This window comes from Lagopus leucura, unplaced genomic scaffold, assembly GCF_019238085.1.
Source record: "Lagopus leucura isolate 7727_CA_CO unplaced genomic scaffold, USGS_WTPT01 35006-0_obj-0_obj, whole genome shotgun sequence".
In the NCBI taxonomy this organism is placed as follows: domain Eukaryota; kingdom Metazoa; phylum Chordata; class Aves; order Galliformes; family Phasianidae; genus Lagopus; species Lagopus leucura.
In genome coordinates, this window is record NW_024965821.1 from 1 (window position 1) to 12,259 (window position 12,259).

Consider the following 12,259-nt stretch of genomic DNA (forward strand, 5'->3'; position numbering starts at 1 on the left):
CACGAGCGCAGCGCTCGGTGGAGCGGCTCGCGGCGGCGCGGCCTCCCCTGCAGGCGAACGGAGGAGCCCGGAGCGGAGCTGCGTGCAGCTCGAGGGGGAGGCAGGCAGGAAGGAAGGAGCCGTGGCACGGAGCCGGCCCGCGGCAGGGTTGTGCTGGGGGAGGAGCAGCAGGGACCCCGGCCACGGCCGCCCCTTCCGCAGCGTCTCTCCAGGGGGCGATTGCGTGCGCTGAGCTTCAGCCTTGGGAGCTGATGGCTTTTTGTTTCTCTCTCCCCGCTGGCGACGTCAGCCTGCACCTGACCACCTTCAGCCTGCAGTACACCCCTCCCGTTGTGGCCTGCGTCTGTATCCACCTGGCTTGTAAATGGTCCAACTGGGAGATCCCAGTCTCCACGGACGGGAAGCACTGGTGGGAATACGTTGATGGCACTGTAACTCTGGAGCTCTTAGATGGTAAGTTTTGGAGCGAGGTTCCCCCGAAGGCTCTTGTATTTCCTTGGCATCTCTGTTCCTGCCATTCAGACACGGCCACTTCGTGGGCTCGAAGGGCTTCTGGTTTTGCCGTGGTTTCCAGCGCAGCGGCCGCTATGGCGCGACAGAGATGGCAAAAGGCACGGAGAGATGAGTTCAATGCGGTCAGTGGTGCCGGCTGTCGCACCGCCCCTCCTCGAGTAGCTCCATGCCATCGTAGCTCCGTCCGTCAGCGAGCAGGGGGCCGCCCCGAGGATCCGGGCCGCTCCGCTCGTCCCTCTGACCTCCCCTTCCCTGCCTTGTGTCTCCTCTGCAGAACTGACCCATGAATTCCTGCAGATCCTCGAGAAAACCCCCAACCGGCTGAAGCGCATCCGGAACTGGAGGGTGAGGCTGCGGTGTGGGAGGGGGGGGGGTCTGTTGTGGGGCAGAGCGGGGAGGGGGCGGTGCGGGTCTGCAGAATCACAGCATCACAGAACGGTAGGGGTTGGAAGGGAGCTGCAGAGCTCATGGAGTCCAACCCCCTGCCAAAGCCGTTCCTACAGCAGGGCGCACAGCTCGGCATCCAGGCAGGTCTGGAACATCTGCAGAGCAGGAGACTCCAAACCTCCCTGGGCAGCCTGCTGCAGTGAGCAGTGGGACCCATAGAGACCCATTGGGACCCATAGAGGCACGTTGGGACCCATTGGGACCCATAGAGACCCATTGGGACCCATAGAGACACATTGGGACCCATAGAGGCACGTTGGGACCCATTGGGACCCATAGACTCCCCCCCCTCCCTGCAGCCTGTTCCATTGCTCCTCCCCTCACTGCACAGCCGTTCCTTCGCACATTGCTGCACAACTTCCTATGCTGCAGTTTCCGGCCGTTTCCCCTCCTCCTGTCTCCACTCCCCACTGAAAACAGTCCATCCTCGCCGTTCTGCCCCCCACACCTCAGATATTCACAGACCTGGATCAGCTCCCCTCTCAGCCTCCTTTTCTCCATGCTGAACAGACCCAGTTCACTCAGCCTTTCTCCATAGCAGAGATGCTCCAGGCCCCTCACCATCTTCCTGCCCCTCCGCTGGACTCTTCCCAAGAGCTCCCTGTCTGTTTTGTGCTGGGGAGCCCAGAACTGGACGCAGTGCAGAGGCCTCACAGGGCAGAGCAGAGGGGGAGGATCGCCTCCCTCGCCCTGCTGGCCACGCTGTGTGCAATGCAGCCCAGGATGCCATTGGCCTTTTTGGCCACCAGGGCACACTGCTGGCTCATGGCCGACCTGTCGTCCACCAGGACACCCAGGTCCCTCTCCGCCTCGACGCGGGGAGGAGCCCGGAGATGTCAGCGCTCCGTCCTGAGCGCCCCATGAAAACAGCCGCCCTTCCCTTGCAGGCCACGCAGGCGGCCAGGAAATCCAAAGCCGACGAGCACGGCGAAGACGAGGGGCTGTCGGAGCAGACCATCCTCAACATGATCTCCAGGAACAACAGCTCGGATATGAACATCGCGGGGCTGATGAGCATGTCCACGTCCTGCGCCGCCTCCGCGGGGCCCTCGCTGCCGGCGCCCGCCGACTCTCCCGGCGCTCCGAGCGCGGCGGACGCGGCTCCGGCAGAGCGCTGGCTGTCGCAGCACCCCGCGTCCAAGCTGGAGGCGCCGCAGAGCCACCGGACGGCCGAGGGCGCGGCGGGGGCGGAGCAGCAGCCCTGCCCGCAGCCCCAGGACGGCGGCGGCTACGGCAAGCAGGGCGCCAAGAGCGCGCCGTCGGCCAAGGTGTCGCTGAAGGAATACCGCGCCAAGCACGCCGAGGAGCTGGCGGCGCAGAAGAGGCAGCTGGAGAACATGGAGGCCAACGTGCGCTCGCAGTACGCCTATGCGGCCAAGAACCTCCTGGTGCAGCAGCAGAGGGAGAGGGAGGTGCAGCAGGACGGCAACCCGTCGCCCATCATCCTGAAGATCCCCATCGCCGAGAACCCCGAGCGCCCGCCGGGCCCCGACAAGGGCGACAAAAGCGCGGCGCTGAAGCTGAGGATCCCGATGGGGGGCGCCGGGGCGGAGCGGCCGCTGCCCTCCAAGCAGGAGGAGATCAAGATGCGCATCAAGGTGCCCGGCGAGCGGCCGGACGACGGCGGCGCCAAGAGCCGGGCGGAGCACAAGGAGAAGCACAAGGGCCACTCGTCCAACCACCACCACCACAACCACCACTCGCACAAACATTTGCACCCGCAGCTCGGCGCCGGGCCCAGCGCCGCGCTCGGCAAGCGCCCGGCAGACTCCAAGCACGCGGCGCCGACGGCCGGCGCCGCCCCCCATAAGAGCTACGGCCTCTTCGGCTCCTCCCGAAAGCGGCCGCCGCCGGAGGAGGGCGCGGCCCACGAGCACCAGCCCAAAGTCAGCAAAGGCCCCAAGGGCGCCGCGCCGCCGTTCCCCTACCCGCACCTCCCGGGACCGCACGGCTCGGACGCCGTCGCCGCGCTCCCTGCGCTGCCCTCGGCCCCCGGCAAAGCGCGGGGCGGCGCCCACGGCAAATCGGACAAAGGACCCGCGGGGGCCAACGGCCACAACGCCTCCCAGCCCAGTGACTACCAGGATACGGTCAACATGCTGCACTCGCTGCTGAGCGCGCAGGGCGTGCAGCCCGGCCCGGCCCCCCCCTTCGAGTTCCACGCGTACGGGGAGCTCTTGAACCCCAGGCCAAGCGGCCGACCCGCCAACACGGACAGACCCCGACCCCCCCCCCTGCCCTCAGAACCTCCCCCTCCTCTGCCCCCCCTCCCCAAATAGGGCCCTTTTTACTACTGAATTCCTGCAGCCCCGACCCTGCGCTGACCGGGGGGTGGGGAGGGGGGGTGGGAGGAAGGGCTGGTTTGTTCTCCACTGCCTCACGAAGAACTTATTTTATTATTATAACTTTTATTATATCGGTATTCAGAGCGCGGAGATGGCGAAGCTGTGAAGGGACGAATCCTTCCCTCCTCCTCCTCCTCCTCGCTCCCTCCCTCGCCGCCTCCCCGTCGGCAGTGGGCTCCGTCCCCGCTGCAGCCGAAGCCCCCGAATGGGGGGGACCACGTCCTTGTGGGGGAAGAGGGGGAGGTGGGGGCCTGAAGGGGGGGGCGGGGGGGGGCGGCTATTTAAGACGTGTCACAGAAAAATCTACGACGTTTTACAAATAATTTAAGCAGTAACTTATATGGTAGCGTTTGGTTCCTTTGTCGGGGCGGGATGCTGGATGGTGATGGGGGGCAGAGGGGCCGATGGGGGCCGATGGGGGCACGCAGGATGTGTGGGGTGGATGGGGGCGGGGTGTGGTGGAGGCTCTGGCTGCGGGGCAGCGGGCGGCTGAGGGCTGTGCGGTGATGCTGCCTGCAGAATAACGGCTCCGTGCCCCCATCTCAGCCCTTACGTCCGTCCCTGGTGTTTGGAGCTGCAGGTTTGGGGCTGGAGGAGCCCCGAGTGGGGCGGGGGGGGCAGCTTGGGGCCCTGCTCTGTGCTCAGCCCGCGGCTCCCTTCAGTGGGAGCCCTGCAGCTCCAGCTGTGCCCTCAGCCTGAGCGCTCCGGCCGCATTGGAGAAGCCCGCTGGTTCTGTTCCTTTTCCAAGCTTCAATAAATGCGCTGCCTCCATATGGTTTTTTTTTTTTTTGTGGAGGGGGGGGACGAAACCCTTTCCTACGTGAACACGGAGCTCACGGTCGGTTCTCTGGGCCCCGTTTCTCCCGCTGGTTGCGGCTGAGCCCCGCGCTCGCGGCTTCGCTTCGGGATGGCGGCGGGCCGGGCGACGCGCTGCCCACGTGCCGGCACCCACGTGTCGCCCACCCGCGAACCGCCTCACGTGACTCCGGGAGGCGTGGCCTGCCCGCCGCGGAGCGACGGCTCTCTCAGCCAACGGCGCGAAGCACCGCCCCTCTTCTCCCCGCCGATTGGTGGCGGGGCGGGCCAATGGGGAGGCGGGCCGCTTCATCGCGGCCGTGGCGGCACGGAGGTAAGATGGCGGCGGCGCTGCCCTCCCTACCGCGGCCGTCCCGCCCTTCCCCGCGCTCCCCCCGCGCTCCCTCCGCCATCCGCCGCCCGCGGGGCCGCTCACCTCCGTCTTTCCGTTCCGGCGGCGCCGCCGCGATCCCTCCCGGGGAGCCCTTCTCGCTCTCGCCGCCCGCGGACAAAATGGCGGCGCCGGCGCGGACGGGAGGCGGCAGTGCGCATGCGCCGAGGGCCAGCGCGTGGCGGTGGGGGAGCACGTGGGGGGGGGGGGGCGGCTCTGGGCCGGGTGGGTCTGGGGGCGGTCGGGTTGTGGGTGCCGGAGCCGGAGGCTGTGCGCTGCGGGGGTGGGCAGGGGGGGGATGGAAGGGGTGCGTTGTTGGGCCGAGCGCCCCGAAGGGAGGGGGGGGGGGGGGGGGGTTTTGGGGGGGGTTTTGGGGGGGGGGGGGGGGTGCTGCGTGGGGTGCAGGGCTGGGGGTTGTGGGCAGAGCAGGAGGGCACGGGGACCCACGGGGCTCCCATCCTACCCACAGGGCCGCCATCGTCCCCATGCTTCCCCATTCTCTCTACAGCTCTCGTCCTCCCCCGTAGTTCCCCCTCTGCCCCACAGAGCCCCCATCCATCCCTCGAACAGAGCCGCGCTCTCTGTAGGATCTGCTCCTCTCTCTCCCCACCCCCCACACGAGGAGTTCAATCAGCCAGCAGCAGAGGCTCCTCCTCTGCTTCATTCTGACCCCCCTCCTCCCCCGGCAGCTATAGGACATGAACAGGATCCGGATCCACGTCCTGCCCTCCAACCGCGGCCGCCTCACCCCCATCCCACGGCCTCAGGAGCCTCAGTGCTGCTCCTTCAGCCAAAGGCAGTGCTCCCAGCCCCGCCTGGAGGGCCACGACTTCTGCCTCAAACACATCCTCGAGGACCGCAGCGCTCCCTTCAAGCAGTGCAGCTACATCTCAGCCAAGAATGGGAAGCGCTGCCCCAACGCTGCCCCCAAACCAGAGAAGAAGGACGGGTGAGTGAAGGCTGCGCTGCTCAGTGGGTTTGGGGTTGGTTGGACGCAGCCAAAGGGCTGTGATGAGCGGTTCTGTGTCGTGGTGGAGGCCGGTCACAAACTGCGTCCCTCAGGGGGTCTTGGGGCTCTTCAGCATCTCCATCAGCGGCAGACGATGGCATCGAGCGCGGCCTCAGCAGGTGGCACCCAGCCGGGGTGCAGTCGGTGCATTGGGAGCCGTGCAGGGGGATGTGGAGAAGCGGGGCCATGAAGACTGAAGGAGGTTCAGTAGGGCCGGGTGCAGAGTGCTGCAGTGCTGGGTGTTGCCACCAAGTGGGGGAAAACCTGGAGAGCAGCCCTGCAGAGAAGGACTCGGGGATGAGAAGCTGCACACGAGGCAGCAGCGTGCGGCCAGCTGTGTTCTGGGCTGCGTTAAAAAGGGGTGGCAGCAGGGGGGCGATGGTTCCCCTCTGCTCTGCTCCTGCGAGGCCCCATCTGCAGCGCTGCGTCCAGGCCTGGGGCCCAGCACAGGAAGGACGTGGAGCTCTGGGAGTGGGTCCTGAGGCACTGAGATGAGCAGAGGGCTGGAGCAGCTCTGTGTGAGGAAAGGCTGAGGGAACTGGGCCTGTTGAGCTGGGAGAAACTGCAGGGGGACCTCATGGTGGCCTTCAGTGCTTGAAGGGAGCGGGAAAACAGGAGGGGGAACGGCTGTGTGTGAGGGGGGGTGGTGATGGGACAAGGGGAAGGGCTTTAAAGTGAGCCGGGGAGGTTTGGGTTGGATGTGAGGAGGAAGTTGTTCACACGCAGGGCGCTGGAGCAGGCTGCCCAAGGAGGCTGTGGGAGCCCCATGGTGGCTCTGGGCAGCCTCTGGTTGGCGACCTGCACACAGCAGGGGTTGGGGCTGAGGAGCGCTGTGCTCCTGTGCCACCCAGGGCATCCTATGATCGCGTGAGGGCCCCTGATCTGCTGTGCTCCGCTGCATCATCAGCAGGGGAAGGTTTGCTGTGTGCAGCGTGGGGCTGCTGGGCTTTTATTGCTGATGCTCAGACACAGCGCTGCTGCCCCAGGGATTCAGGGGGCATCCAGGGGGAAAATCGCTGCTCGGCGGGCAGCCAGGTGCTGGTGCTGCTGTGTGCAGAGCTGCTCGGCTGTGGATGCTGCTGGTTGGGCTGCTCACACATTGGAGACGCCAGCAGTGAGATTTCATTCTGTCCCTCTGCCCTAAAAAAGTGAAAAGCTCAGCGTGGGCATCTGGAGCCGGAGGGGCTCCCGGTGGCTCTGAGCAGGAATTGCTCTCTGCCCAGTGCTGGGGCCGCTCCAGCTCTGCTCCCAGGCCGTTCCCCCCCCCGTCTCCCCGTTCCTTTTGCTGCCGTTGGTGCTCAGGTGCTGGCCGTCTGTCCGTCTCCCTGCAGTGTGTCCTTCTGTGCTGAGCACGCCCGCAGGAACGCCTTGGCGCTGCAGGCTCAGCTGAAGAAATCCAACCCCGGACCCGCGAGCGAAACGCTGCTGTGCCAGCTCAGCTCCTATGCCAGGACAGAGCTGGGCTCCCAGAGCACCGAGAGCGGCCGCAGCGAAGCCAGCCGCATCCTGGGTGAGCGCTGAGGGACCCCGGCTGCTGCTTTCTGTGCTGCCGGGGAGCTGCTGAGGGAGTGAATGCAGCGAAGGGAGCCGGGGGTCACAACCTGCAGGCGGGCAGCAGCCAGCGGGCTGAAGTCAGGCGGGTTCCCTTTGCTGCGGGGTGGAGATGCTCAGCCTGGAGGGGAAGCGCTGCAGGCAGAGCCGGGTTTGGCCTCTCCGTCCCCACAGGGGCTGCAGGACGGCAGGAGGCAGAGGGGCAGGGTGTGGGGGGTGGCACGAGGGGAGATGGTTTCAAACGGGGGGGGGGCTGAGGCTGCAGGTCAGGATGGAGTTTGTGGCGGTGGAGGCGCTGCTGGGGGCGCCGGATCCCCGTCCCTGCAGTCGCACCCAGCGGGGCTCTGAGCTCCGCATGCAGCTGGCGGCGCCCTGGGTGCTGCCCTTTGAGGTCCCCCCAGCCCTGTGCCGCTCAGCTCCCTGATGGCTGCTTGTGGGGCTGGGCTGCGGCTCCGTTGTTTCATATCAGCGCTGCCTGGTGGCCGCCTTGGGGTTCCTGCTGGCAGAGATTTGCTCGCAGCACGGCGCAGAACAGGGGCTCTTGGCAGGGGGCAGAGCTGCGCCGCACGGCTGTGGGGCTGAGTGTGCCGTGCCATGGGGGCATTGGGGCTGGAAAACACCCGAAATCATCGCCCTGTGCCCCCCTGCCCCCCAACCACGGCCCTCCTGCCCCGCCACCAAAGTGCCGCCTCCCCTCGGTGCTATCGCCCGCTGCCACTTGTCGCTGCAGATGAGGACAGCTGGAGTGACGGCGAGCAGGATCCTATCACGGTGGATCAGACGTGGCGGGGCGACCCGGACAGCGAGGCTGACAGCATCGATAGCGACCAGGAGGATCCTCTGAAGTGAGTGGTGATCAGGGCTGCCTCGTTAGCAGTGCTGCCATCAGGCGTTGCGTCTGGGGGGGCTGTGGGGCTCAGAGCTGCCGGGAGCTTGCAGTTCTGTGGGTGTTGATGCTCAGCACAGAGCAGCCTGGGATGCACACAGCAAAGTGTGGCGGTTTGCGTTTGGGCTGCAGGAACGCATTGATATGGGGTGGGGGGAGCAGCCCTGCAGAGGAGGGGGTCCTGGGGGGTGAGAAGCTGAACGTGAGCCAGCAGTGTGTGACAAACAAATGGGATCCTGGGCTCCAGCAGCAGGGGGGTGGCAGCAGGGACAGGGAGGCGATCGGCCCCCTCTGCTCTGCTGCTGCAGCTGCATCCAGGGCTGGAGCCCCCAGGACAGAAAGGCAGGGAGCTGCTGGAGGGGAGCTGGAGGTGAGCAGGGGCTGCAGCAGCGCCCTGCAAAGCCAGGCTGAGGAGCTGGGGGTGAGCTGAGCGCAGCCAGGAGGGGAGGCAGCTCCGTGCGAGGGGAGATGAGAGCAGGACGAGGGGAAACGAGGCTGAGGGAGGGCAGCTGGAGGCCGGGTGTCGGGGAAGCGCTGCGCTGTGAGAGCGGCGAGGGGCTGAACGGCTGCCAGAGGGGCTGCGATGCCCCGTCCATCCCTGGAGGGCTTGGAGGCTGGATGGGGCCCTGCTGTGGGACGGGGAGCTTGGTGGCCCTGCATGGCACAGGGGGGTCGGGGCTCCGTGGTCCTCGAGCTCCCTTCCGACCCAGCCGTGCCGTGGCTTCGCGCAGCCCCTTCTGCCCTCTGTGTCCCGCAGGCACGCCGGCGTTTACACGGCCGAGGAGGTGGCCCTGATCATGAGGGAGAAGCTGATCCGCCTGCAGTCGCTCTACATCGATCAGTTCAAACGGCTGCAGCACCTCCTGAAGGAGAAGAAGCGCCGCTTCCTGCACAGCCGCAAGGCGGAGCACGAGGCCGTAGGCAAGTGGTGCTGCGGCTCCGTGCTGGGCAGCGCCTCCCTGCCCCTTCCCTTTTCCTCTCCCTGCAATCAGCGCAGCGCTGGGGGCTGGCGGCGCTATTTTGGGGCTGGCCTGGTGCCTGCAGGGCGCTGAGCTCAGAAAGGTCACCAGGGCTCCGAGCAAATCCTGAGCCCGCAGGAAGTGAGGCTGCGCTGTTCGTCCTGACACAACAGGCGGGGTTTTTTTGGATCGGATTTCCTGTTTTTTTGGGGCTCGGAAACGAGAAATGAATTCATCCTCAGGGCTGCTCGGCGCTGCGGTGACGCTGTGCTGTGTGGCACCGATGGCTTTGCAGCCCAGGCTGCGCTGCTGGCCGCTGCAGGTCTGGTTGCAGGGCAGGGTTTCTCGCCCTCCGCAGCCTTGTCATCACTGCTGGGAAACGGCACCGCGCCGTCTGGGTAAAAATAACTGGAATTCGGGTCTGTAGCAATTTGCTTGAGCTCGTTTTAGCAAAGCAGCGGTGGAGGAGCAGAGCTGCGCTGCAATTACAGCAGGAGCGCAGGTGGAAACTTCCCCACGGGGAGCAGAGCAGCGCGGCGCTGCGCCTCCTCTGCCAGGAGCGGCTCTGAGCTTTGGCTGGGCGGTTGGAGGAGGTTCCAGTCGGCCCCATGGGGAGCAGTGGGGCGGCCCTGCTTTGCCCCTGCGTGACCCAGAGATGCGGCTGCAGGAGGAGCAGCGCTGAGCTCCATGGCACCGCACAGCTCCACCGCCCCATGTTTGGCTCCGGATACCCGAAAGCCCTCCGACGGACCGGGAGCAGCGCGGCTGGGCGCTGTGCTGAGCCCTGCTGTCACCCCGCAGGCAGCAGCCTCCTGACGGGACCCGAGGGGCTCATGGCCAAGGAAAGGGAGAACCTGAAGCGCCTCAAATGCCTGCGGCGTTACCGGCAGCGCTACGGCGTGGAGGCTCTGCTGCACCGGCAGCTGAAGGAGCGCAGGGTGATGGCGACCGACGGCGCGGCCCAGCAGGTGTGTGGGGCTGCGCATGGGGCTCGTGGCCCGGCCCCGCGGCTCTGGGGCTCTGCCAGCTGTTCCCAGTCTGCCCAGTGCAGGGGGGGGACACCAACCTGCCCTGCTGGCAGCTCTGTGCTGTGCCTCCAGGGAGCCGTTGGCCTCGTGGCCACCAGGGCGCCTTGCTGGATGGCGGTCAACCGTTGGCCAACCATTGGTGAACCATCAGTCAATCAAAGCACCGTTGGCCTTCATGGCCGCCAGGACGCACAGTTGGCTCATGGTCACCTGCTTACTGGTCACCCATTGGTCAACCAGGCCACCGTTGGCCTTCTTGGCCATGAGGGCACACTGCTGGCTCTTGGTCAACCATTGGTCAACTGTTGGTCAACCAAGGCACCGTTGGCCTTCATGGCCGCTGGGACTTGCTGCTGGCTTGTGGCCACCCATTGGCCACCCATTGGTCACCCATTGGTCAACTGGGACACCTTTGGCCTTCGTGGCCACCAGGGCACGCTGCTGGCTTGTGGTCACCCATTTATTGGTCACCCATTGGTCACTGATCGGTCAACCAGGCCACCGTTGGCCTTCTTGGCCATGAGGGCACGCTGTTGGCTCCTGGTCAACCATTGGTCAACCAAGGCGCTGTTGGCCTTCATGGCCACTGGGCCTTGCTGCTGGCTTGTGGCCACCCATTGGCCACCCATTGGCCACCCATTGGCCACCCATTGGCCACCCATTGGTCAACTGGGACACCTTTGGCCTTCATGACCACCGGGGCACGCTGCTGACTCATGGTCACCCATTTATTGGTCACCCATTGGTCACCCATCGGTCAGTCAGGCCACTGTTGGCCTTTGTGGCCACCAGGGCACGCTGCTGGCTCCCAGTCAACCGTTGGTCAACTGTTGGTCAACCAAGGCACCGTTGGCCTTCACGGCCACTGGGACTTGCTGCTGGCTTGTGGCCACCCATTGGCCACCCATTGGCCACCCATTGGTCACCCATGGGTCACCCAGGCCACCTTTGGCCCTCGTGGCTCACGCTCATGGCTGACCCATTGCTCTCCCAGCTCCTCCTCCCCAGAGCTCCTTTCAGGTCAGCCCCACGCAGGGCTCCCCCCATTCCCATGGCCTGGCACCGCACTCCTCCACGGGTGGCAGACGCCCCTCGGTGCAACGTGAAGCTCAGGGGTCCCCCCAGCCCCCCAGTGACCCCCAGCGCTGCATTCAGAGCCGGCTCAGCTCTGGTTGCCGCCCTGGAAGCAGGCGCTGCTCTGCCCGCAGGCTCACACCACGCGCTCCAGCCAGAGATGTTTGGCCTTCGTGGACGACGTGCGCTGCTCCCATCCCTCGCTGCCCATGGCCAGGCACTGCCTCACCCGTATCCTTCCGCCCTGCCGTGCGCTGGGACCCCCGCCCCCCTCCTTTCCCCCCCCATCCGGCCCTCAATCGAGGCCGGCGGTTTGCTGTAGCCGTTGGTTTCAAACAGGAGCCCAAAGCAAGGCTTTCCTTCGGGCCGCCGGCTGGGCTCAGGCGCTGAGGGCACGGCTGGGCGCCGGGGGTGGACATGGGGGGGGGTCCTGCGCTGCAGACCCCAGGCTGGGCTTTGCAGGTTGGGGCCGGGGGCTGGAGGAGGTGCTGCACGGCGCTGCGTCCCTTTGGCTGCTGAGGCTCGGGAGCTGCGCTGTCACAGCGGTGGGCACAGGGACCCCCAGCCACAGCTGGGAGCTTGGGGGGGGGGGGGGGGTCTGCGGTCAGCGGGGAATGGGGTCAAAGCAGCGCTTGCTGCTGGCAGCCGTGGGGCTGAGCTTTGCTTTCTACCTCCTCGCAGAGGGGCGGCTGCAGGGGGAGTCGGGGGTCTGAGCCCAGAGTGGTGCTCTGTGCTCTGCACCCCAGGGTGTGGGGTGTGAGTGTGGGTATGGGTATGGATATGGGATATGGGGTGTGGATATGGGATATGGGTATGGATATGGGATATGGGGTATGGATATGGGATATGGGTATGGATATGGGATATGGGGTATGGATATGGGATATGGGTATGGATATGGGATATGGGGTGTGGATATGGGGTATGGGGTGTGGATATGGGATATGGGGTGTGGATATGGGATATGGGGTATGGATATGGGATATGGGTATGGATATGGGATATGGGGTATGGATATGGGGTATGGGGTATGGGATATGGGGATGAATATGGGATATGGATATGGGCATGGGATATGGGGATGAGTTATGAGTATGGATATGGGATATGGGGTATGGATATGGGTGTGGGCATGGGATATGGGTGAGTTATGAGTATGGATATGGGATATGGGGTATGAGAATGGGATATGGGGATGGATATGGCATGGATATAGGATATGGGTGTGGGATATGGGTTTGGATATGGGACCTGGTGTGGA

The 12,259-nt window shown here is 65.5% G+C and overlaps 2 protein-coding genes across 2 annotated transcripts; both read left to right on the forward strand.

Annotated features, from left to right (window-relative positions):
* The first annotated feature begins 57 nt into the window (after positions 1-57).
* On the forward strand, positions 58-3,553 carry LOC122192302 (cyclin-T1-like). Its single transcript, XM_042892831.1, has 3 exons — positions 58-453; positions 788-858; positions 1,848-3,553. The coding sequence occupies exons 1-3, from the start codon at positions 252-254 to the stop codon at positions 3,237-3,239; spliced, it is 1,665 nt and encodes a 554-aa protein (XP_042748765.1). The 5' UTR covers positions 58-251; the 3' UTR covers positions 3,240-3,553.
* A 1,359-nt stretch (positions 3,554-4,912) lies between these two features.
* KANSL2 (KAT8 regulatory NSL complex subunit 2) lies at positions 4,913-11,711 on the forward strand. Its single transcript, XM_042892832.1, has 6 exons — positions 4,913-5,440; positions 6,832-7,010; positions 7,782-7,896; positions 8,695-8,858; positions 9,698-9,864; positions 11,133-11,711. The coding sequence occupies exons 1-6, from the start codon at positions 5,190-5,192 to the stop codon at positions 11,709-11,711; spliced, it is 1,455 nt and encodes a 484-aa protein (XP_042748766.1). The 5' UTR covers positions 4,913-5,189.
* The last annotated feature ends 548 nt before the right edge of the window (positions 11,712-12,259 follow it).